General features: G+C 62.5%; 7 protein-coding genes across 7 annotated transcripts in view; all 7 read right to left on the reverse strand.

The window, feature by feature from the left end:
- Window positions 1–449: 449 nt before the first annotated feature.
- LMJF_07_0290 (conserved hypothetical protein) lies at window positions 450–1,214 on the reverse strand (the record flags this gene model as incomplete). The annotated part of the gene is made up of 1 exon (XM_001680881.1): window positions 450–1,214. The coding sequence occupies one exon, from the start codon at window positions 1,212–1,214 to the stop codon at window positions 450–452; it is 765 nt and encodes a 254-aa protein (XP_001680933.1).
- Window positions 1,215–2,927: 1,713 nt separating this feature from the next.
- Window positions 2,928–5,483, reverse strand: LMJF_07_0300 (conserved hypothetical protein; the record flags this gene model as incomplete). The annotated part of the gene is made up of 1 exon (XM_001680882.1): window positions 2,928–5,483. The coding sequence occupies one exon, from the start codon at window positions 5,481–5,483 to the stop codon at window positions 2,928–2,930; it is 2,556 nt and encodes an 851-aa protein (XP_001680934.1).
- Window positions 5,484–6,791: 1,308 nt separating this feature from the next.
- LMJF_07_0310 (conserved hypothetical protein) lies at window positions 6,792–9,221 on the reverse strand (the record flags this gene model as incomplete). Its single annotated transcript, XM_001680883.1, has 1 exon — window positions 6,792–9,221. The coding sequence occupies one exon, from the start codon at window positions 9,219–9,221 to the stop codon at window positions 6,792–6,794; it is 2,430 nt and encodes an 809-aa protein (XP_001680935.1).
- A 1,508-nt stretch (window positions 9,222–10,729) lies between these two features.
- Window positions 10,730–13,822, reverse strand: LMJF_07_0320 (conserved hypothetical protein; the record flags this gene model as incomplete). The annotated part of the gene is made up of 1 exon (XM_001680884.1): window positions 10,730–13,822. One exon carries the CDS (start codon window positions 13,820–13,822, stop codon window positions 10,730–10,732), a length of 3,093 nt encoding a protein of 1,030 aa, XP_001680936.1.
- A 1,199-nt stretch (window positions 13,823–15,021) lies between these two features.
- LMJF_07_0330 (conserved hypothetical protein) lies at window positions 15,022–17,529 on the reverse strand (the record flags this gene model as incomplete). Its single annotated transcript, XM_001680885.1, has 1 exon — window positions 15,022–17,529. The coding sequence occupies one exon, from the start codon at window positions 17,527–17,529 to the stop codon at window positions 15,022–15,024; it is 2,508 nt and encodes an 835-aa protein (XP_001680937.1).
- Window positions 17,530–18,681: 1,152 nt separating this feature from the next.
- LMJF_07_0335 (conserved hypothetical protein) lies at window positions 18,682–21,042 on the reverse strand (the record flags this gene model as incomplete). Its single annotated transcript, XM_001680886.1, has 1 exon — window positions 18,682–21,042. The coding sequence occupies one exon, from the start codon at window positions 21,040–21,042 to the stop codon at window positions 18,682–18,684; it is 2,361 nt and encodes a 786-aa protein (XP_001680938.1).
- Window positions 21,043–22,306: 1,264 nt separating this feature from the next.
- The window catches only part of LMJF_07_0340 (putative ATP-dependent DEAD/H RNA helicase), a gene marked incomplete at both ends in the record, with an annotated part of 6,234 nt that continues 3,697 nt past the window's right edge, over window positions 22,307–24,843 (reverse strand). The window contains one exon of the mRNA XM_001680887.2: window positions 22,307–22,647. Within this exon, the coding sequence (XP_001680939.2) occupies window positions 22,307–22,647 (341 nt within the window). The remainder of the gene's footprint in view (window positions 22,648–24,843) is intronic.

The following is a 24,843-nucleotide window of genomic DNA, read 5'->3' on the forward strand; positions in this document are numbered from 1 at the left end:
AGGCGTGCAGCACCATCGACACAACAACCGGCAGTAGACAACGGGAAAGGAGGGGAGGAGAAGGGGGGTGCGGCGTAAACACACCGGCAACACAATGCACAACCCACACATCCGACGCATCCGCTCCACGCGGCGCCGACTGCTGCCCCCCCCCCCTCCTCCTCCTCCCGCTCTTACTGATTTGTTTTGCTATATTCTCCCGCCCCGCTGTTTTCTTTTCTTCGTCTGCCCACGGGTGTCAGCGGAGGAGGGCGGGGGAGGGGAGGGCGGCAGTCGGCGCTGGCTTCATCCGCTCCCACCCCACCCCCTACGTGTCCGCGATTGGCCTCACACCGCAGCCCAGGTCTGTGCTGTATCGGTGTCGAAAATGGTTGTCGAGGACGGAGAGGTGCAGGGAAACAAAGGCAGACCACGGCACCAGTGCGCTCCCCCCACCCTTTTTGGTTTTGTTACTTGCGCGTCATGAGCGCCATCAGGGGCTGCTCCAGGTAGGTGATGGAAGGGTCCTCGAGGTGATCCTCCAGGTCGGCGATGCGGTAGTGCGCGAAGGCATCCAGCGCGTTCGACACGCTCTCCATGACGCTCTCCGCCGACACCGTCGCCTCCGGCGCAAGCGTGTCGGAGTTCCAGCGCCCAAACGTCATCCGCTCATCCGCGGAGGCGTGCGACGGCAACGAGATCGCCTTGTTGCACGAGCAGCGATCCGCCGTCAGAGACGTGATCGCCAGCCCCGTCGGGGGCGAGGTGAGGCACTCGTTACTCACGAACCAGACGAGTAGCCTCGTGCTCGTCGGCAGGCGGGCCTGCACCGCATCCAGCATCTTCTTCGTCAGCGGCGACACGCCGTTGTCCGTGAGGCGTTCGTTCGCGATGTACACACCGAGCAGCGACTGCCCCGTTGTCTTGGCGGCGTACTGCACATGCGCGTAGGCGACCTCCAGCATGGGGTGCGGCGCCGTCATGGGCAGCGTGTGGAAGAGCGGTACAGCGTCGGACACGTAGTAAGTGCTCGAAGAGGTGCCGCTGGCGGCACCGCAGCTCGTGTGCGGGCTGTTGGGACTGCCGCTGCTCTGCGCCGCCGCGCCAGCGTCGTCGCTCAGCCGCTTGCCGACAAGCATGCCCATGACCGGCTGCGCCGGGTACTTGTAGCAGTGAAGCAGCGCCTTGGTGTAAGCCTCTGGCGAGGCCACAACGCTGGTGGACAAGGCGGACATGCAGTGTGCACGCTGCGGTGAGCGGCGGATTGATACTCTACCGGGATGCTGGCGGATGTATGGATGAGCGACTCGGGAGAGCGAGAGAGTTGTGCGTGTGTGTGCGTGTGTACGCGCTGTCATGGATGACGGCGCGTGTGCGGTCGTGTGCCGAAAAGACGTTGAGGAAGGTGAAGATGGGAAAGGAAGCAGTGGTGGCACGCGCCCGTGCATGCGTATGCACGCAGATATGGCGAAGGCGCAAGGAGTGTGCGAGTTGGCGCACGGATACCCACACACGCACACACGCACACACATATAGATAGATAGATAGATATGTATGTATTATATATGTATATATATAGAGAGAGAGAGAGATGTATATATAGATATGTATTATATATATATACATGTATATAGGTATATGTATATAGATATATAGATATGTATTATATATGTATATATACATATAGGTATAAATACATATATATATATAGATATGTATTTAGATATAGATATACATATATGTATATATATACATGTATATAGGTATATCGATATAGATAGGAAAGAGGGGGGGGGCGATGGAGGCGATCGAGCTTGACCGTCGCGCTGACGGAGCGGGGAGAGCGCGACGGTCCTTTACGAGCACCTCTGCCTCGCCGTTCACAGCGCGTTGCGCACTCGCGCGTGCATCATCAACACGAGCTCGTTGCTCCACTACACCCAAACCGTCCTCTTCTAACTCACGCAGACACCCTCAGCGCCGTGCATCCCTGCGCGGCTGTCCCCTGCGACTGCCGCGTGCCTCCGGCCGGCAGACGCGTACGCCTACTCGCTTTAGCGGCACGTCTGTGTCGGTGCCACTTCTTCTTTTGTGTACCGGCGGTGGTGATCGTGGTGGGGTGTTACATGACGGAGAAGGGGCACGGGCGAAGAAGAGGGGCGGCACAACACGGGAAAGAATTAGACGGACAGGTGAAGGCCGCCGCCACCCTCCTCCCCGCTCCCACCCCAAGAAAAGATAGTCATAACATAAGAGGGTGTTCGTGTGTGTGTGCGTGTGTGCACGTGCCATGTGTGCAAGGCAGCGCAAGTGATTGGCGGTGTGTCGGTGGGTATCTCTCTGTGCCCACTCATCCAACACGACCGCCATCCTCAGCCACCGCCACCGCGTCGAGCGGCACACACACCAAAGGGAAGGGCGAGCAAGGCACCGCAGAGAAAGCCGAGAAAGTGGAGGATCGACGGCGGATGGGGCGAGACCATGTGAAGGTCGCACGCAGCACACCCACGTGGGTCCAGCACCAACGCCACGCCACGCCAGCTCTCTCCCTCTCAGCCTGCCTGTGAATGCCGGCTCGAAAACGAGCAAAACACAGAAAAGGGGGGTTGTACGTACATGTGCACCACTGGAGAAGAAGTAGCTGAGGGGCGGCGTGACGCCGCACACGCCCGCGCAAAGGGGAGGATCGCAAGCGAGCAAAATAGAAACGCGAAAGCAGCCGAGAAGCACCGACTGCGCAGTGCATATATGCCGCCAAGCATGCACGCGTTCGCACACCAGAAGAGAGAGAAAGAGCGGCGGGTGCCAGTGGTGTTGCGACGGAGGGGTGGTGGTGATGGTGCCACGTGCAGGGGTGAGGGAACAGAACAGAAGGTGCACAGCGCACCTGTCACGGCCCACACACGTTCCACCAGTGGTCGCACATACCCCTGACATCGTTGCACACCTCACCCACTCCCCGCCACGACATGCGCGCCCTTCGACGACGGCTTCGTCGTCGCGCCTGCCGGCTTTGTCTGCGTACGGCTGCCCATCATCGACCGCGCCTTGGCCAACAGGCCCGTCTGACCCCTCACGAACATCTCGTACGCACCTGCCATGTTGTAGTCTTGCCCTGTGAGGGTCACGAAGTCGACCTGCCGCAGCGGCGCCACGCGATCCGGGCTACGCAACAGCAGCGCCAGCAGTCGCTTCCAGTAATTCGAGTCGCCGTCGGCTCGGCCCCCCTTGGCGGCTTTGCCGACGGTGCCCGCGCAGTGCGCCTCCTGCGCGGCCGTCTTGCTGCTGTTACCGGCTACGGCTTCTATCTCCGTGTCCTCCGCGATCGGGTTGCCGTGCAGGGTGAGGACGCCGAGGTACGGCAGCGGTGCTATTCTGGCCTCGACAACGCGCCAGTCAGCGATGGCGTTGCCGTGCAGCCTCAGGCTCTGCAGCGGCAGCAAGCTTAGGTCTGGCAGGGACGATATGTTGTTCTGGCTGAGGTCCAGTGTGTGCAGCGTGAGCAGGCAGTTCACAACAAGGCGGCGCAGCACCGGCACAAGCTGATCCATCTTTGCCTGCATGTGGCAGCCCGAAACCCGAACGCACGACGCATCATACCGCGCCGCACCGGCGCCGCCGTCGCCTCCCAAGGCTCTGTTCCCGTTGCGCTGTGAAGCGCCTTCATCACCGCCCCCGGCGCCGCGGCCGGAGCCATCCTCGTAGAAGCAGCCGTGCCGCTGGGTCTGGAACTCGTACGCCTCCTCCTCTCCATACTTGTTGCGTGCCTTGATGAGCGTGCGGCTCGAGCCCGCCTGTTGGGGTTTGGTGGGGTCGTTCTCTTGGTTGAGGAAGATGCCCTGGGAGAGCCGGGGATCAGCGGCGGCGCGAGGTAGCCGGTTGACGTGCACGTGCCCTGAGACGGGTGTCAGCCGTAGCAGCATCGACGGCTCCGTCGCCTTGACGAAGGAGAAGTCCAGGAGTGCCCATGCGTTACTGCACGCGTCGACGCGGGTGGCCGTTACCCCGTAAAACACCTCGACGGCGTGGTAAACCTGCTCGGAGCGCGCTGCCGAGAGCTGCTGCTCACGCTTACGCGCGAGGCCACCCTTTCCCGCGGGGAGAGATGCGGCACTGCCCTTCTCAGACAGACGCGTCTGCGGCGACGACAGCGGCGCTGGCGGCAGCTCGCGCAGTGTCTTCGGGGGCGACGATACGGCCGGCGCCACGCGGGTGAGCACCTCGGCCACCGTCAGCATCCTGCGGTGAATTGTGACGATGAGGCCGTCGTCGAGGAAGATCTTGTCATCAAAGAGGAGGTGGTCGGTGCCCCAGACAATGCGCACGCAGCTAAGCGGCTGGTTGCGCTCTGTGAACTGCTGACCAAGCTGGCTGTACGCCTCTTGCACCGTTGTCGGGGCCGGTGGCGGGGCTAGCACCTCCGCTTCCTGTAGAATGTCCTTGCGCAGCTGGATGTCGACCTCGATGGGGGCGATGCGGGCCGGGGGCGCCGTCTTGCCGTCTGAGGAGACGATCCAGTGCAACAGCTGGAAGAAGCGGTACGAGACGAGCAGCTTGCCTTCTGTTATAGTGACGGCGTCCTCATACGCGATCGGGTTGCCGCGGGACGCGGGCCGCTTCTGCGCTGCGGTGGCGGCGGCGGCGGCGGCAGCAGCAGCAGCAGACACCTCGGACGCATCCGAAGACAGGAAAGTGCTTGGCCTTGTGCGCTGCTCTGGTGGCTGCAACTGCGCCCGCACTTGCTGCTGCTGGAACCAGTGCACACCGTCGGCAGCACGTGCGGCCGCAGCGGCAGCGGCGCTTCCGCCACCGTTGGAGGCGTGATCGCGTGCTGAGGTCGCCTTGGCAAAGGGTTCTCCTCGACGCTGCTTGTCTGTCCTGGTTTGTTGTTGCTGCGGCTGCGGTGCAGCCGGCGCACCGCGACCATCGGCAGCACACTGCTCACTAATGGCAACCGCACCATCGTTGCCGTCCCTGGCGGCCCCTTCTGTGCTTCCAGTGCCACCTACGTCGTTGTCCCCGTCACCCTCGTCCGCGACGCAGCTATGATGGAGCTCGCGAAGCTTGCGGAATGAGTCGTACCGCTGCTGTTGTGTGATCCGCCACTGCTCTTGACGCTGCAACAGCTCGCGTGCACGCCGCTTCTGACTCCTAGCGCTACAAGCACCAGCGGTGGGTGCCGGAGCAACGGCAGCAGCGCTGAGCTGGTTTCTCGCATTGATATTGACGCTCCATCTGCCGCCCGCGGCGGCAGAGCTAGCAGCAGCAGCGGCAGCGGCAGCGGCTGCAGAAGCGGCGTCTACAGCGGCAATGTGCTGCCGCTCCGACATCTGCACCCATCGATGCACGGCCTGCATGTTGCTGTCAGCACTGGCAGACGGGTAAGGAAAGTGCGTGACCAGAAGCACCTGCGGGGAGAGTATATCGTAGTAGTCGTTGATGTCCTGTGACATGATCGCCTCCGTCACGACGCGGCGGCCGTACTCCACCTGCTCGTACTCCATCTCGCGGCGGGTTGTGGGAAGGATGGGAAGGAGGGAAAGGGGGGGGGCTAGATCGAGAGGTGTGCTTCACAGCTGGAGGGGTTGAAGGGGAAAGAATGGGCCTCAAGGGTGCCGACGCAACTACCCGCTCTTCATACGCCGAAAAACACGCCCACTCGGAGAGGCAGAGAAGACGGACGGAGAAGGGGGGGAAGCGCTGCGTGCTCTGGCACGTGTCAGGAATCTTATGGGTACACTGGACCTTGGGGAGAGAGGGAGAGGCGAACAGGAAGGAGGCGGGGAGAGAAGCAGGCTGGGGAAGAGAGGATGTAAGGAGACACGGAAGAGGGTCGAGGATGACGGTACACATCTGCACCAGCACAGCAGCCGTGGTAGCAGCTGCGGAGCCGGTGCGAGCGAGCCTACAGGGCATGTATCGTCTCTGTGCGGCAGGCTGGCACAGGGCAGCTCACCAACAGCGCGCCCCGTTGGACATCTGAAGCGCCCCCAGGGGGGAAGGGGAGGGGTCGCCTTACTTGACTTCTCCCTCGCTGCAAGTCCTTGGTATGCGGGGTTTGCGCGTGTATGGCTACGCGCAGGTGCGTGTGCGCGCATGAACAGGGAGCGAGAGGGTCGGCGCGGACGGATGCACTAGGCATGAGGTGAAGCCCAATGGCAGCGACATGAAGCGAAAGGATAGCGAAGATGGAGAGACAGAGGGAGTCCGCGAACATGGACGGGCGAGCGACGCACCCACGCTGGCACGTGAACCTGTGTGAGAGCGAGTGCCTCAGAGTGTGCGTGGGCGTCCCGGTGTCGATGCCTGGTTCGGCGTTGTTGTCCGATGAGCATCGGTCGATCACACACAAACAAGGGAGCCAGAACGAGAGGAAGACGGGAATGATACCACGAAAGGCAGGGCTTCTCGATAGCGAGTACATGGACCCCCTACGCTCTATGTACATCCTTCGATCGCATCGGCGCGCGCAGTCGCCCAACGAACGGCATTACCACACATAGAAGTACATGTATATACATGGAGAGACCGCAAAACGGGAAGGGAGGGAGGGAGGGGGGCAGCAACGACTCGTGTCTCGCCCATCTCACCACCACCCACCCGCCCACCCCCTTCATCAGCGAGTGGCCCACACCCACATGTGCGTGGAGACGCGCGGGTAAAGAGGTTTGGAAGCGAGAAGGATAGAAAACGAAGTGAAGCAAGCGAAACTAATGTACATGCTCGTCGGGAGGAAGCAGCGCAGCAGATAAAGAGAGGAAACGTTGGGAGGATGCTGTCGCTGCTGCTTCTATCCCTCATCCACTACACATCTACAGCTTTTCCACACCCAGCAGCGCACGGATGTCGTCGCCGTTCTTATACTTTTCCTCCATGGCTTGCAGCTCCTTGCGGCTGTGGCGCAGCCCCGTCCATTTCGCCTCCACTGCCTGCATCTCTTGCCCCAACAACTGCCCTTGTTGAGAGATGTAGTCGCTCTCGTGCGCCAGGCCGATCAGGCGGGCAGTGACGAAGGGGTGAGCGACAGTGACCGAGAGAGAAGGTGGAGCGGTGGTGGTAGCGGTGGTGGTGGCTGCGACGACAGCGCCGTCGCCTGCTGCCGTTGCCGGAACGGCAGAAGTGCTCTTCGTGGTCTCAGCGGCCGTCGAGGGCGAGGCCAGGGACGGCTTGGCGTCCGCTGTAGATGCAGCAGGCGCATCCTCCAGCAGGCCCGGCGTGGGGAGCGGCTTCTCGGCCTCGCCCTCCTCGCCGGTCGTAACCAGCTGGGCCTGCGTTTGCCGTGCCAGGACGCCCCTCAACACCGGGTCCACCTCGGCTTTCCGGTCTGCCTCCATGTCGGACAAGTACTTCAGGTACAGCTGCACCTCGTCCAGCTCGCGCGAGACGTCATCCAGGCGCTGAGCGTGCGCAGGGGCATCGGGGTCCATCGTGTCACTCGCGCGCTCTTGGTTTAGCAGAGTGCTGCGCTGCAAGAGCCGCATACGGTCCGCCTGCGTGCATCGCTTCGCTCTGGCCTCCTCAGCCGCGTACACAAACTGCTCGTAGCAGCCCACGTACCCCTCTGCTTCACGTTGGGCGAGGTCAGCGTCGCTCTCCTCGACCGCCGCGAGGTGTTTCAGCAGCTTCGGCACGCACGCGTCCATATACTTGCCGAACACGTCACCGGCCTGATTCCATCGCGTCAGCACCTCCTCGCAGCGGCACAGGCGCTCGCAGTGGGCCGACTGCGCCTGCAGCTGTGCATTCACCGCCGCCGCCTCCTTGGCACGCTGTTCACGCAGCGACATGCATTTCTGTGCGTAGCGGCCGCGCTCGCGGGCATTTTCAGCGATCTTCTCGAGCAGCGCTCCTACCTCCTCCCACAGCACACGGGCAGCCTTGTCCATGTCGCACAGGTGGGCCCGCATGCCCGCGTCGGCCGCAGCCTCTGTCGCCTGCATGGCGATCAGACGCTGCTGCGTCTGCCGGATGACCTCCGTCATGGCACGGACGTCGTGTTGCACGCTGGGCAGCGCTTCCCTGGCATACCTATGCACCGCCTGCACTGACTGATGGCTGTCGTCGATCAGATCCACCACATCACGGCGAAAGTCGCGGGTGTCGTCTGAGTGCAGTGAAACGAGCGCCATGCGGGCCCTGTACAACAGCAGGAGATCGTTCGAGAAGTCGACCTGCGCGTGCAGGTTGCGCAGGGCGGTGAGTGGGTCAGCCGCGTCGATAGCCTCCTCCTTCTGACGCTTGGCGGTCTGCATGCGGTCCTGCAACTCACGGAGCGCCTCCTCGGACTTCTTCAGCTCGCGCTGCGCGTAGTCGCCGGGGTTGTAGTGCAGGCGCTCGTGCATAGCAACAGCTGCGCGAGAGGGGTAGATGTCCTCCTCCGCGGCCGCTTCCTCGGCCTGCAGCACCACTCCCGTCTCGTTCGATTCGTCTACCGTGCAATCCTTGCGAGCTACCGCTCGCTTCCCCCGCGGCTTCTTCGAAAGAGGCGCCGTCACCTCGCCCTCGCCCGACCACGACAGTTGCCCGAGCTTATCTAGCAAGCTCAGATGCGCCAGGTGCGTGTCCAGCGGCGCCAGCAGGTACGGCGATCGCAGCAGGTCGTCCAGCGCGCGCCGCATCGTGTCCATCGGGATCGCCGGCATCTGAAACATGACGTCTATCTCCGGCACCGGCGTGCGCAGCGCGTGCTGTTCCACCACCTCAGAAGGCGTGACTAGCATGTCCTCGGTGCACCTGTAGGCACCGAGGTACGAGTGCAGGTTCTCCACTGCACGTGTGCTGTGCAGCGCACTTTCCGTCGGGAGATCGGACAAGAGTGCCTGGAGCTCCTCCACGCGGGAGGACCAGTGTTTGTAGTGCGCCTCCACCTTCTCCCGTAACTCCGCGTTCAAGACGGCCTGCTGACAGCCATGGTACATCACAGACGCGTGCTCGATCGGGGGCTCCAGCCGCGCCGCGTCCAGCGCCGCCTGCGAGCTCCGATCGGTGAGAGGCAACAGCTTCTGCGCTGCGGTCAACTGCGCCGACGACAGTGCAGAGCTGCCGTCCGCGAGGTAAGTGCGCCCTGCCGCCGAGCGCAGGAACGAGACTGGTTGATCGCTGCCACCATTCTGCAGGTCATCGTAGCCGACGTGGGAGCGCAGCATCATCAGTGCATCCTTCGGCGGCTGCGGGACGAACGGCTTCGCTCGGTACCCGCTATGCGGCATCGTTGTCGCATAGGGCCGTCTCTCTGGATACATGAGGCGCTCGCGAAAACTACTGGAGAATGAAGAAACGATCGCCGGTGCGGCCGAGAGTGAAGGGGGGAAGGGGTGTTGCGGGGCGTGTGTGCCGGTGATGACGAGTGATGTACGCGTGCTTCTCCCCACGTCTTTTTCGTTAGCTTTTCCTCGCGCGTGTGCCCTTCTCAGTCGGCCGATCTTGCGTCTGCGTGTCTGTGAGTGCGTGTGGTCACTGCTGCTATGATGGGAAAACTGCGGATCATGTGCGTGAACATAACAGTGTGCGCTCAAGAATCGCCAGAGTGCCACAGGTGCGAAAGAGAAAGAGAGAGAGAGAGTGCAGTGCAGTGCAGTCCATCTTGTGAGCGTTGGAGACGCAAGAAGAGTGGGGAGGGGGAGGGGGCACCGGCACTCCCCTTCCCTCAAGCTTGCATTCGCCGAGATGCCCGTTTGAGAGGCGTGGCGGTCTTGCCACACTGCAGATACCGCCGCACGATCCCCCGCAGAAACACAAACACGCACACACACACACACTTCCCTCCTCGGCGCACAAGGACAAGCCAAGTTGCGGGAGAGACGCACGCAAACCTCGCGAACTTCACGAAGGATATCGCTGCGAGACAGAGAGTGCGTACCACCGCATGCCTCTGAGACAAGAGTTGGCCAGAGGCACCGAGAGAGATAGGGGAGGGATGGAAGACGCGGGCAAATCAGAGACGCGCATCAGTGCATCCCGCGCATGTCTCGCAGCCCCCCCCCCTCCCCATTCCCCTTTCCCCTCTCCGCACGGCCCGGGCGAGTGCACGCAACGTGTTCTGCTGCCTCATTCTTCGATCACTAAGCATCTCCTTCTGCTGCCGTTGCGCATGTAGAAGCCCCTCCCCATACACGAGATCACCAAGAAGACGACAACAATGATGATGCGGGCCTGTCACATGAGAGAGGAGGGAGAGTGATAGCGTCTAGCATACATGCAAGATGAAAAGAAACTGCGGGAAGACGAGGGGTGGGGCACACAGGGAAAAAGAAGGAGAGAGAGAGAGAGTACGAGGCCACCCACACCCCGAAATTCCCCCCCCCCAACGCGTGCATGCAATGCGTGCGTGCGTGTGCCGCGACAGTGACAGTAGCAAGCGCACGCACGCATGCACAGACAAGTAGACAGGCGAAAGGAAGCTGTCACAGGGTTATGGTACATCACACGTATGAGCGTGCGTGAGCAGGCACGCACGCCTTTGCCTTCCTTACGCCAGTTCTCTCCGCATCCGCAGTCGTCGTCATCGTCAGTGCCGCGCACATGTGCAGCAACAGTAGCGCGCCAAGGATGGAAAGAGGCTGAGAAAGGCGAAGGCGGTCGAGAAAACGGTGGTGGCGGTGGTGGGCGTCCAGCTAGCTAGAGAGAGAGAGAGAGCACATCAGAAAGAAAGGCATACACACGGAAACCGACGCCCTGCAGGTCGCGCTCCTCTCCCCTGTACACCAGAGCATACAACCGCAACGAACACCTGACGCGACCCACACATGGGTCAATCCCGCGGTTGGCACGCCTCCTCTTGCAGCTTCGCGATCAGCGTCGGGCTCAGGCGCGTCCCTGCCAACATCAGGACTTCAATGCGCCTGTTCACGCGCAGGAGGGCAGTGAAGTGCCGCATGGAGGGCAGAGAGATGCCGGGGTTGTGCTCCAGGTGCACCTCACGCACCGTGTGGTTTGTGGCTAGCGCGTAGCACAGGCTCTCCGCGTCCATGTTATCCAGGGACATGTTGTTGAAGTACACGACGCGGAGACGAGGTAGGTGCTCAAGGAGGTGCAGCACAGCGACGAAGCCGTTGTGGCCGACGTAGTTGGCGCTGAGGTCGATCTCCTCGACGGAGTAGGTGAACTCCGGCTGCACCGGGAGCTTGCGCATCAAGTAGCTGTTCGGGCGGCACTGCTGCGCCTCACAACAGCGGGCGTAAACATCGCGAAGAGAAGGACCGTAGAGGGTGCCGCCCTCTGCCTCACGCAGGGCCTGCTGAACGACAGGGTCGCCCTTGCCAACCAGCTGTTCGTAGAGCTGCCGCTGCTTCAGCTGCTCGGCAGCGGCCGTGTCAGCGTTGTCGACCACAGAAGGGCACGTAGTAGTACCCAGCCTCGCCGCTACATCCGGGCTTCGACCCACCGCGTCGCCGTCGCCACTGACGTCGGGCAGTTCACTAGTGGGCAGCGCAGAGCCGGAGCAGACGACCTGGGTTTTCAGCACCTCTCCGGCGCCAGCGTCTGCCGCGGCGCTGGAGATGCAGCTTACAGCGAGTATGCTGCCACTGCCTCTCTGACGATAAATCGACGTACATGCCTCGATGCCGTCACCATTCTCGGTGACGGAGGCGCGTGGATGGCTGCCGGCCAGCGATGCCGCAGATGGACCCACAGAAGCGGATGCCTCCTCGTGGCTACACGCAAAGGCGTCGTGACCGTCCTCCATAAACCCGCTCATGGCGTCGTCGGCGTCGCTGTGGTCGCCCGCCAGGCTGGCCGAGCCGCTCCCCCGCAGGTGGGAGATGTTGGTCACGCTGATGCGCGAGCTGCTGTCCGCAGACGAAGAGAAATCGGCATGCAACGCGTCAAGTATGCCGCCGCCTGGCGCGCTGAAAGCCTCATCGGTGGGGACGAGCGCCGACGCCGGTAGCGATGCCGTCACGAGTGCGTCGCTGGCCAGCGACGCCGTGAGCAGGGAGGCCGAAATCAGTGATGTTTGGGCGGCTTCAGTGCCGAAGGCGCTTGCGCCCTCCGCCTCGGATCCCCCGCCGCACCCGCCGTGCGCGTGCAGGCCGCCTTCATTGTTGGCGGCAGACACGGAGCGGCGAGTAGGCGCAATGCCACCTTCCTCTGGCGACACCACCGCTTCGACGCCGCCTTCGACGCGGCCGTCATTGCCGAGTGACAGAAAGTGAAGGTGACGCTCGCGCGTCGCGGCCACGATACGAGGATCCCTGGCGGCGAGCATCGTCGGGTGCGGCGTGGCAGCGGCGGTCGACAGCGACGACGGCGAGCCTGGTGTGGCGCCCTGCACCGGCTGCGGGACCGCGTCGCCGAGCTGCTTGTCGTCGCTGTACGCGTGTATGACGTCCTCCTCCATGAGGCGAATGTTTCGCGCACGGTAGCGACTAACGCGCGCGCTCTTCTCGGCGTTGTTCTGCGGCAGGTACCCCATCCCACGCACAAGCTGCTGAAACACGTAAAGGTGGGCGTCGAAGACACCACCGCTGAACTTCGCGATGTAGAGTGCCGTCACGCCCAGGTTGCCGACGAGGGTTGAGGCGATGAGCGCCTTGACGACGCAGCCGAGGGGCTCGTAGGTAAACGTCATGGTGCGCAAGCGCCCTGTGCGGCTGCCCATGAACAAGTTTGATGGAAGGCCCACCATTTTCGCATCCGGGAACACCTCCGCGACGCGGGCCGCCTTGAGCTCGCTGTACTGCTCGGTCGACATCACCTTTGGGTATCCCATGCGCGACACCTCCTCGACTTCGACGCACGCAATGATGGGGCTGACCTTGTACTTGGCGACCCCGGTAATCTCCGCCGCGGCAATGTCGTCCAGCAGCCGCTCGTGCACGCTGAGCTTCAGGGTGAGGCAGGTGATGGATCCCACGCCGACCGTCTTCGCCGGTGAGTAGTCGGGCAGCACCCGCATCGGGTACAGCGGAGTCACAAAGACGATGGCTGCCTTGTGGTCGACGTACTGCAGCTGGCCGAAGGCCTCCTGCTGCTCGCTGAGCGGCGTCGTCGGGGAAACGTCGTGGTAAGTAACGTCGACACCGAACTGTACCCGTCCCGGTGACGTGTACACCGGCAGAAGAACCTTCCGCACGTACCCCTCCAACTCCTCGGCGTCCGTGCACCGCGCGCGTAGCAAGTAGCCGCGCTGCCCGACAATGGTACCGATGGCGTACACGTGGCTCTCCTGCAACTCGGAGCGATCGTGCAGGGTGTAGCGCAGCTGGAAGGAGCGATGGCGACCGCCCAGCTGGTAGGTGCAGCGAAGCTTGTCGCCAATGTGCAGCCGCGCCAGCCGCGTGTCGCCGTCGATGCTCGCGACGTGGGGGTCACGCAAGACAAACTGCACGCAATGCTTGCAGAACCCCTTGAGGTCCATGCCGGGCGCGGGGAGGCAGTAGAAGAGCTCCACCGCCTTCGACTTCTCCACCCACCACGCGTCGCCGTCGACGCGGTCGTCCGCGACTGCTGGCGCCGTCTCTGCCGGCTTGCCAACCTCCCTCGAGCTCGTGAAAGCGTGCTCCTCTGCGTGCTGGTAACCGATGTTGGCTGTGGCAGGGCTCGCGCTGAGGCTGCCTCTACTTGTGCTTGGCCGACGCAGCGAGACGCCGGCGCCTTGTGAGCCCCCTGCCGCGGTGACAGGCTGCGGCGGCGACTGCACCACCGCGGCTCGATCCGTGTAGGAAAGCACCGCGAACATCGGCGACGATTCCGCTTGCGTCGGCAACCGCTCGCGCTGCGCGAGCCCGACCGCCGTCCTGTCCAGGTCGATGAACTCGTACTCCCACTGCGGGGAGCACTGGATGAGGAGCTGGCCTGCCTGATGCACAAACTGCAGAGCAAACTTCCACTCTCGCCGCATGCCCCCGGTGGTGCTATTCTTGTCTGACGGCACGCGTGCGGGCTGCTGCTGCAGTGCGGTATGTTGATGGTTCAGAGACCGTGACGAGCGCCGGTGCGCCTGAGACGTGGACGTGAAGGAGCCGCCATTGTGGTCGTCTGCGTCGTCAGCGGTGGTGGGGCACAGCACAGAGCTCGTCGCAGATCGCCACGCCGCCGCCATCCTCATGCTTGCGGAAGCCAAAGAGCCGCGCTCTTGCGACAAGGCCTTCTGCACAGCCGTCGGCACCGCGCCGGCGGCTAGGTGACTCCAGCGACCGTTGTTGCGAGGGATGGGCGACGTCATGGCGTGGGGGGGAGGGGCATGGAAAACCGGGGGAGGAGGGAAAGAAAGAGACGGCCTACGAGAGACGCGCAAGCTCACTGTCGGTGCACAGACCGAAATTCAACACAGCAAGAGAGGGAGAGAGAGAGAGAGGCCCGCAGCGGTCGAAAACCGAAGGTTTCGAAAGGCGCGTGGCCACCAGGAGGACGAGGAGGGGTGCGAAAAGTGAAGAGCGCGAGAGCAGGGTGCACGGGAAGGGGCCAGAGAACGACGGCGCCTCACCGAAGACACACGCGCGCACGGACACTGATGATGGTGAGGTGACTGCATATATGGACGGGTGAGCGACAGCACCGCCGCGAGACACCGCACGCTCGTTCCGTGCATCGTGGCAGGGGACGTCATGGCATTGGGAGAAGACAGCTATGCAGATGTGCGCACGATTCATCGCCGACGTCAGCACCGCCATGCATGACCAAGCTGACCCGCTCACAGAGTAGGAGGAGCGAGCGAGAGAGAGAGAGAGAGAGCACACTGACATGACGCGCCGCCGCCAAGCGTTCGTGTTTTACGACTTGGTTCACGACGAGCGATAAGACGGATGAGCAGCATTCGCCTCCGTGCGGGAACAGGAAAAGAGCGACGAAAGAGAGATGAGGGAGTGGGCACATCATGACGTGCTCACGTCCCGCACCGAGCACGGGGAGACGCGCAACGATCACTCCGATCCAGCGCGGTGAGACGGCAAACAATACGAGAGAGACACAGACGGCGCGAAGAGGGAGGAGGAGGAGGAGGGGCGACTGCAGCTCTTTCTCTCGGTGCATGAAGCACGCCGGCACAACAGCTATCAAGTGCGCCGCATCCGCCCGCGACCATCATCGACCTTCCGCTGCTCAGCCCACCACATGCTGCTCCTCACCACTGCTGGCAGTGTACACAACAGCCGACAGTGTGTCGCGCAGCACAACGCTGCGCACGACGACGGCGCCGCCGCAGCCAACCAAGAAGCACCAGTCACTTAGCCGCTGGTAGTAGTAGTATGGCAGAGACCCCAGCACGGCGAGGAGCACGTTGGATGTGGCGGTGCCGTCAGGCGGCGGCGCCCCGCCGGGCGTGCTTGCCACGGTTCCTGGCAGGGACGAGCGCAGCATGACCAGCTGTCCAATGAAGTACACCCCGATCATCATCGAGAGCCCGACGGAAATCGTCTCGGGCCGGCAGATGGCAGACCCGCTGAAAGACATCGTCACGTGGAAGAGAGCCAAAAGCACGCCGCGGATCGAGTTCAACAACATCCACCCGTTCACCACCAGCGCCAGCGCGAGAACGACGTGAGTGCTGATCTCTACGGCAGTCACGGAGAAGGACACGACGCCCTCGGCGTTGCGTCGACGCAAGATGAATGTATTCTCTAGCAGCGTCACCGCTTGTGTGACGGGGTCCTGCGTGGAGGCCTTGAACAACCACAGACTCGCCACTGTCAGACCGATCTTCACGACCGAGTAGAGCGTCATGGCCACCCCGAGGCCGGCGTACCATCGACCCACCCAAGTCGCCCCGCGCTGCGCTTCACGAAGCATGCCCTCCACCTCGTGCAGCTGCAGGTACATCGACAGGCTGAGGAAGCGTGATGCCGCCGACTCGCTGCGCAGGGTGCTGATGCGCGCGATAGCCCGCTGGCGGGAGAGGGTAGGGTTGCTGACGGCTGAGGTGGGGCTCTTGGGATAGAGACGACCACCAGCTGAGGCGCCGCCAGCGCCCGCGTAGGCGGTGTTAGAGAGTTTCTGCTGAAGCCGTCCCGCCGCGCCGGTGGGGCTTTGGCTCTGCACCTGGTGCTGTGGCGCGTGCGGCGGCACCGGCTGATTGCCGAGGCCGGTAGACTGCCGTAAGTCGCTGCCACCCGGCAGTCTCCCCTGGGCGGGGTAGCCGCTGACGCCGCCGCTGCCGTCAAAACCTGGATACGGGGCGTGGTAGGGGTTCACCGGGTCATAGCCAGCACCTGCGCTGTACAGAGCCGGGCCCTGCTTTGGCGGAGACAACGAGTACCCGCGGTGCGGGCTTGGTGAGCCGGCAGCAAAGGCCGGTGAGGACCACTCTTCATGCAGTACGCTGTACTGCAGGGCGGCGATCTGGCGCTGCGCTGCACCGTAGCTGTTTAGCACGTAGCATAGTTTCTTGTTGAAGTTTTGTTGTGCCTTCCGCAGCTCCTCCTCGCGTCCGCGCCAGTAGGTGTAGGGCGCCAAGAACAAACATGGGGAGGTGACGGCGGCGTAGCCGGACAAGAGGCCGATCATCGCCACACCAACGGTCGCGACGCGCGAGGTTACGGCGCACACAAGCGCGTGCAAGTCCGCCGCCGCGGACGGCATCGCGTGCACGGCTTCACCGAGAGGGAATGGTCGCCGCGGCTGTTGTGGCAACGGCGCCTGTCCAGCGGCATCACCGCCACCACCAGGCACCTCCACCTTCGCGTCGACAAGGGGTTCGGCGACTCGGTCGGCGGCGGCCTCGAGGACGCCCTCTGCACTGCTTCTCACCTGACCGGCCTCCTGCACCGAAGATCGGGTTGCCGTGTCACCGCCAGCACCGGAAGTGCTCTTGTGTTCGATCTCCCGTGGTACGTTCAGAATGGTCGTGCGGGTCTGCAGTTGCGTGTACAGTCGCCGCACGATCGCGATGGAGGTCTGTCGCACCGCGTGCGCATCCAGCCCCATCACGCGCGCCGCCCACACGTCGGCGCAGACAAGCGCGACTACCACCAGCAAGCACACCAGCACCCAGCGCAGCCGACCACAGAGTCCACGCGAGCGCGTTGTGTCCTCGCAGTCGTGCCGGAAAATCGAGCTCGACTCGGAGCGTGACCGGCTGCGAAAGCGGCTGCTGCACAAGTGACGCGCACTGAGACCCCAGACGCCACTCGCGCTTCTCGATAACCTCCGCGAGCTGCAGAACCGCGTACCAGCGGTCCGGCGGCCACTGCCACGGACAACTACGTGACGCAGAAGCGAGGTGACAAAGACGGCGGGGCAGGCAACTAGCACCGTGCTCAGCAAGAGCAGCAGCAGCCACGTAAAAGACCGCGCGCTAACCCGCATGAGGGGATGAATCAGCAGTGACGTCATCGACAGCCACGACGCCCACTTGCCACCCGCTCCCGCGATGCCGCCCGCACCGCCCTCCGCAGCCGCGGCCGAGGAAGCGGCGGCAGATGGAAACAGCGACGCCTCTGCCATGTCTACGAGGACCGCGCTGAAGAGCGACACCGACAGCGCAAAGGTGCTGGCGAAGCACCACCGCACCGCGCTGGCGTCGCTCAGCGGCTGCACCACAACGAGGCGCATGAGAAGCTCACCGAAGTAGAAGAAGACGGCGTAGCTCGCCACCACGGAAAAGACGCTCATACTGGGAATGAGGATGCCAACCTCTCCACATCAACAGACGCCCACGCACGCGCGAGAGAGGGGAGAGAAAGAGAGAGAGAGAGAGAGAGAGACGGCGGGCGTCAGCGGGGCGACGAGTCTGCCCAAGTCAACGGCGCCACTCCACAGGAGAGAAGAGATGAAAACAAACCAAGGAGGCAACGTCCCTTCCGTGCGCCGGTGCGGTGTCCGTCTCTGGTGTGGTCCCGCCCCCTCTCCTCCCACTGGGTGGTGGATGTAGATGTGGGTGGTGGATGGTGAATGAGCGGATGGGTTTCAATAAAACGACAGAAAATGAGAAGGAGGAAGAGAAGCAGAAGGCAGGAGAGGAGGGGGAAAGAGAGGGAAGGAAGGAAGGGGCGTAAAGCAGCGAGTGACGTCCGACATCCGGCGACACGCGCAACCACTACCGACAGACAGACAGAGACGGCGGGCAGTGTGGAGGGGAGGGAGGGAGGTGCTGAGCGAGTGACGGGAGGAACGGTAAGGGCACCGGGTGATGACGGCGATGACGGTGGTGGTGGTGGTGGCCCCACACACTAACGCACCATTTCGTGAGCATAGACGGTAAGGAAGGAAGAGAGAGAGAGAGTTGAAGGCAGCGAAGGGTTTCGAGCGTATCGCATCCGCGTCGACAGCCACAGGAGGCGGAGAGGAGAGGCGGGGGGGGGGGGGAGGGGGCATTCCCGACGGAAGACGGAAGGACTGCCTCGCCTATTGTGTTCTCGTTGCTTTTGGTGGCGAGGGTGTACGTCGTCCTCCACACAGCCGCACAGAGAGAAAGCCGTGTGTGTGTGCATGTGTGTGTGTGCGTGCGGGTGCGCTGGAGGGATGAGGGGGGGGGGGGGGGGCCTGAAACCCGGACACGCTCACGTGCATACGCCTACACTCTCCCACTCGCCGCTCCCAAGCACCTTTTTCGCTGCAGAAGCGCCTCGTCGCCGGCGTCTTTACGCCCACACCGTCGGCCACGCCTGTCTGGTGGCACGGCGCCGCAGCAGGGGCTGAAGCGAAGGGGGCAGCGGTTATCGCCTCCTCCGTCCCCACTACGAGACATATCTCCGGCAGTGGGACACGCTCACTCCCCAAGCCTGCCACACACACACACACATACGCAGAGAGAGAAGCACGTTATCAGTTTTCGGTGGACTGGGGACGGTAGCGGCACATGATCACCTTCAACTCTTCCTCATGCCTCAGCTCTGCCGCATCCGCCGGCATCGCAGCCGCGACGGGGTGCTCCGCCGGCACAGCAACACCAGTGAAGACAGGCCCAACGCCGCCAAGCTCCTTCCCTGCCTCATAGGCGTCCTCAGCGCTGCCGCACTCTCTGATGGTGTCTACGGAGATGGTTGAGATAGCAGAGGATGTTGTAAGGTGGTCAGTGGTCGTCGTGACTCTCGAAGGTCTCACGGTGAGAGGCTCTAAGACTGCGCCAGCGTCAGAGGGTGTAGGGCGCATCGCCGCCGAAGCCTTGCCTGTTAGGTGCTGCTTCACGGCCGGCATCTCTGTCGAGGTTGAAAGCCGGCGCCTCGTATCTTGTGGTACAGCGCTGTCGATGTGGATCAGCGACTCCCCATGAAGAACTTCGGCGGTGCTGCGCAGCTCAGCAGAGAGTGCGGCCTCGTCAGCGGTCGCACGCCAGCACGGGACGCGACTGCCGCGCAGCTGCCGCGGCCAACAAGAGCAAGAATCGCTCGTCTCACGACTCGGTGCGACAGCATCCGCTGCAGAGATCACAGTATCGCCGTGTGCCGTCGCATTCTCGAGAGACCACAGCTCTGCACAGGCACCAGCAGCAGGACGGCGATGGCGCACCACGCTACTCGGCGTGTTCGCGTCGTAGTAGGCGCGACGCCGTGCTTCACCATGCAGGTCCGCTTTCACGCCGAGCGCAGCGCCGACGGCGGCACCAACGCTCGCGATCACTGCTGCCACGGTGTACAGCGCACACACGACGAAGCCCAGCGCCGCTGCAAAGCCCACAACGTGCTCGGCGATGGGCGTCGCCGGAGCAGCGCGGAGTAGCGCACCCGCCGACGCAGGGAGGACCGCGTACCGGCGCTCCATGGAAGAGCCGTAGAGCACGCGCCGCCACCGCTGCCGCTCCCTCGAGAGGTGCGACACAGGCGCCGACGAGCGCGACCCGCTTCGTGAGCTACCGAGCGTGCTGCTGGGGTGTTGTTCGTCACCGGCGTTCGTTTCTCCTCGGCCCGCAGCACAGCCCTCACACGTACGCAAGCGCATCGTCGCCGTCATCCACGCGCGCCACCAGTAGAACTGGTAGAGGAGCTCGTAGTAGCCGTACATAGGAAAAAACACCCCATATTGCAGGAGACGGCTGTTCGACTCGACAAAGGGCCAGTCAAAGGCTTCGCAGCTGTCCAGCGACAGCAGCTCATTCGCGGTGCGCAGCGTGAGACCCCACACACGCCACGATGGTGACCCAGGGGAAGCTGACGAGGTATCCTCCCGCGTCCTCGGCCTCCCGCCATCCTCGCTGCACCCCTTCCCGCCCGCCTCAGTCCCACCGGCGGTGGCAGAAGAGGACGACGGCGCCAGTGTACCGGGGAGCAGAAGACTTGGAAAGGACAAGTAGGTATTTGGGAACAACTCCCCTACCATCAGTCGCGTGTTGGCATCCTGCGGGCTCACGAAGCTCTGGAGCGGGTGCACCACACGCCCGCGCTCCACGTGCGCTGCCGTCAGCGCCCGCAGCGGCACCCACCGCACACTCTCCACGGTGTGTGAGGCCAGCTGCACTGTTGGCGTAATGTCGCCCACGTGCAAAAACACGAAGCGTGCCTGCACGAAGCCGCGGCTGCCGACGATACGACTGTGCAGCTGGTAGTCGGGCAACCGCCCGAGGCACAGAAACTCGCGATGGTGCTGCAGCGGGAAGCCGATCTCCTCATAGGTTGTTCGGCAGACGGTATCAAAGTCGTCGTGGTCGTCCGGGTCACGGCGTCCACCTGGAAAGACAATCTGCCCGCTCCACCGCCTCACCTCCCTGTTCGTCTGCTTCAGGAACAGCAGCTGCAACGAGGATGCGGCACCGGCGTCGACAAAGTCGGCACACCGGTGATGACGGCGGTGGTGCGCCAGATACTCCACGAACTCCAACGGGCGAGTCCAGCCGCCTTCTGCCGAGTCACGCGCGATCGAAGCAGCAGCAGCAGCAGCAGCCGTGGTAGCAGAGGCGTCTGCGCTGAAGAAGCGTGACGAGCTGCGCCCGCTGCCATATGGCGACGACGCGGCACCCAACGCCTCTGCCTCTGTCACGTCGGGGTCTGCGTATCCGTGCCGCGCGGTGGCGGCCCTGAAGGTGCTCCATGCCTCGGTGAGAGTCCGTTGCGTGTCATCGCCAAATCGCAACACCAGCGCGGCGGCAGAGCGGCGACTGCCGGGGTGGTACACGTGCAGACGGCGCTCCGAGAGGTGCCGCGTAACCTGCGTCAGCAGGGCCAGGTCCACACCGGGTATCCCCGATGGCATCGGAGAAACGCGAAGGGGAGGCAGGGGGAGGAGGAGGGGGGCGATAGTACGATGCAGACGGAGAGGTAGAGCTGGATAGAGCGAAAGAAATATGAGAGGCGAGCGGATGGGCCTCGCGAGGGCACGGCTCGCCCTCTATGCAACCGCGTGTGTGGATGTGAGAAGAGAGGGCAGCGGCAAGAATGAAACGAAGAAGAGCGGTGAAAAAGTGCGCCAGCGGTGTGGCCGGTGCCGATGAAACTTGCAAGCGCACCGAAGTACAAGGTGGTGGCCGTCGAGGGGGGAGAGGGGAAAGAGAGACGAGGCGGCACATGTGCTTACACAAACTGTGCGCCATGGAGGGTCTCATGACAGAGGCGGCGGCGAAGCATCGGTGGCTAGCCATGCGCACATGCCGTCGCTGCGACCATTCTTCCCCACTTCCCCCACCGACCTTCCTCGCATCGTTACAACGTCTTTCGACCGCAAAGCCAGCGGCAAAGGCCAGGCCATGCGATCGGCGCGTGCTTGTGTGCGCGGCATGCTGCGCTGTTCCTGCTTCTCCACACGTCGATCCTTCTTTACCCAGAGAACATACACGCACACAATCACACACACACACACACAATTTTAAAGTCTATGTGGATGCTCGCCGATGAAGCCCTATCCATCCACTCATCATCATCTTTTCCACCATTAGCATTGCTGAGCATCACACACATACACACACACGCACACACACACACACACGAGCTGAGCATCAAACGTGCGCACACAGAGAGAGATGAGAGAAAGAAAGAAGACAACTGGACAAGAGTAAAAAATTGAAAGTAGACAGTGAGGTGCAACGCACACGCACACACACACTCACACGCATCCTTGAAATAAGCCAGATACACACGTGAAAGGAGGTCATGGTCACCTTTCCTGTGTGCGTGTGTGCAGGTGTGTGCGTGTGTGTGCCTTTTAACGGATTACTCATTTTCCTTTTAAGAAAGAAAGGTGGAGGAGAGAGAGAGCCTCCCCGACGCACGCGTCCAACGTACACAGAGAGAGAGAGGGGCACAAGGCGATGCACATGCGGCGCCACACAGACCTCCTCATCGTCGTTCCCCTCCCTTCCTCTCCCGCACACACACGCAACTTTACCGAAGCACCAACACCAACGCAGACGCCAGCACAGAGCCATGCCATCAGCGAGAGCGTCGGCAGACGTACAGCACGCTGAGATGGTAGTCAGAGTCTCAATAAGGGTCGCAGGTGCGCACGCACACACGCGCGCACACTAGTACGGTGTGAAGCTCTCGCTGCGCGGGGGACCACCAGGGACACCACCGGGCCCGCCGTAGCCGCGACCACCGCGGTAGCCACCACCACCGTAACCACGGCCGCCACGGTAGCCACCACCGCCGTACCCACGGCCGCCACGGTAGCCACCACCGCCGTACCCACGTCCGCCGCGGCCGCCATCGCTGCGCGCGTACTGGCAGACGGCGTAGAGCTCCGGCGAGACCTCCTGCTTCGCGCGCAGCAGCAGGTCGATCAGGTCACGAATGGTCTTGCTGTTATCAGCCGATGAAACAAAGGAATAGGCGTCGCCGGTCTTACCGGCACGACCCGTACGACCTGCACGCGTAGAAAACACGTGCATCAATACGCGAGGGCACAGGCGAGTGAAGGGGGAGAGCACAGCGAGAGCGCGCGCGCACGTGCACATGGATTTGTGTGCACGAGCACGTTCAGCAGGCAACGCAGAGTTTGCCCACATGCATGTTGTTGTTTGGAGGCGGCACACACACACACACACAAGCGCATGCACGCATACGCGAAGGAATGCGAATATGCAACGTGCACACGGTTGACTCATACGAGGCGCACGCACACACGCACACACGTGTGAGAGAGCGCAGGAGGAAGAGGACAGTGGAGATATTGTGAGAGCGAGAGAGAGAGGGGGGCGGGAGAGAGGAGAGTAGAAAGCAAGTTGCTTCCTGCGAAGGCAGGAGAGAGAGCGTTAAACACATGAAGGGGGTAAACACAGGCACAGGCGCACTGCATGTGTAGGCGAACCGCCACAGAAAAAAAAAACGAAAAACAATGCGCCTGCGCCTGTGCGTATACCTACCGATGTGTGTGTGTGTGTGTGTGTGTGTGTGTGGGAGGGGGGGTCTCCTCCGCTGACCTTGACGATAAACAAAAAAATAAGGTAAGATCGTATGGGGGAGCAGAGCACAAGAAGGGGAGGGGGGAACGCGGACCGCGCGTGGTCGCTGCGGCGGGGCCACACGCGTATACAGACGTGCACCACACGGGTGCACAGTGTCACACAAGCAGAGAGAAACAAACAAAAAATGAAAAACGGATAAGAACATGCTGCGCGTGTGCTTGCCGCTGTGCGGGGGAAGGGGGGAGCATTGAAAGGGATGGGCGAGGGAGCAGGGGGGAAGCGAGGGAGAGGGCGTTCTCCGCCGCCCCCCCCCCACAAGTCCCACGTGGATCACGGCGTTTTGTGCTGTGCGACAAACTCGCGTGCGCTCCGTCTCCTCTGCTCAGGGGAGGTGATGCGGCGCAGTTAACTGCGAAAGGCGGTCTCCGTACGTGTGTGCGTGCGTGCGCTCTCAATGCGTCGGTGCCGGCGTGTGCATGCGTGCGCGCCGTGTTGACGTGCAAAACATGCATGCGCGGGCTTCCGCATGGACGTCTGTGTAGAGGTGTCCCTGCTCTTTTCGCGTGTGTGTGTGTGTGTGTGTGTGTGCAGCCGCTGCTCTGCAGAACCTCTCTCTATCTCGCTGTGCTTGCGTGTGTCCGCCCCTTCAACTCGTCCTGTCGGCATCGTTGCAAGCTGGCTGCATCGTCCTTCTCTCTCCCCACCGTCCACCGCCTCTCGACCGAACCCGACTTGGATGCGCCCCCTTACCGCTTCCACACGCGTGAGCGCACAAGGCACATGCGGTGGTATGTCCTACACGGTAAAAGAGGGCGCGAGGCGAGTTTCAAACCCGCCAAAACGGAGACAAGTGCAGAGAGAGATGGACCGCAGGGCTGGATAGCGGGCAAGTTGCAGGACGTAGGACACAGGACATCATCGGGTGCATCCTTCAGGCCGCCAACACGCATACACAGACGTTGGCCCCACACGTGCGGAGCAGAGGTTACCCGGAGAGAGAGACACAGGCTCTCAAGCAGCGCCAAACTCAAGAAGCAGTCTCACTGCACGCATACATGCACGCGTACTCGAATATGCAGAGGTGCACACCCGCGCGTGGCCGAGTAAAGGCGCACGCGCACACAAGTCATAGAGATGCGGTGCAACACACAGAAACGCACACATTTCCATGCGCATGACCCCCCCCATCGCGCTATCACCGCTTGCCTCGCTCGCCTTCCAAACGGCTGCGCGGGCGACGTGCGCACCTGCATGTGGACGTGCGCCGCGGGAGACTGAGAAGTGAGAGGTGGGGTAAGAGGTAGAGTCCCGCACGCCTGCGTCTCGGTGCAGGCGTGATAAGGTGGGAGAGGGCAAGGATAGGAGAAGGCACGACGCTGTCAGACACGCAGAGAGAAAGAGACGCACACGTCAGCACACACATGTACACCGGCGTAGGCATCGGTGCACATATCCAGGCATGCACAGCTGCATACAACCGCCGTTTTATATGCAGGAGGTAGGTAGAGAGGAGAAGCATGTGCATGGAGGTGGCGGCCTGTATGCGTGTCTAGTTGTGAGTGCATCTGTGCGTGTGTGTGTGTGTGTGTGTGTGTGTGTTGTGTGCACATGCGTGCATATACATATGCGCCTCTAATATGTGTGTGCATGTGTGT

The sequence above is a fragment of the Leishmania major genome, chromosome 7 (genome assembly GCF_000002725.2).
Source record: "Leishmania major strain Friedlin complete genome, chromosome 7".
Lineage (NCBI taxonomy): Eukaryota > Euglenozoa > Kinetoplastea > Trypanosomatida > Trypanosomatidae > Leishmania > Leishmania major.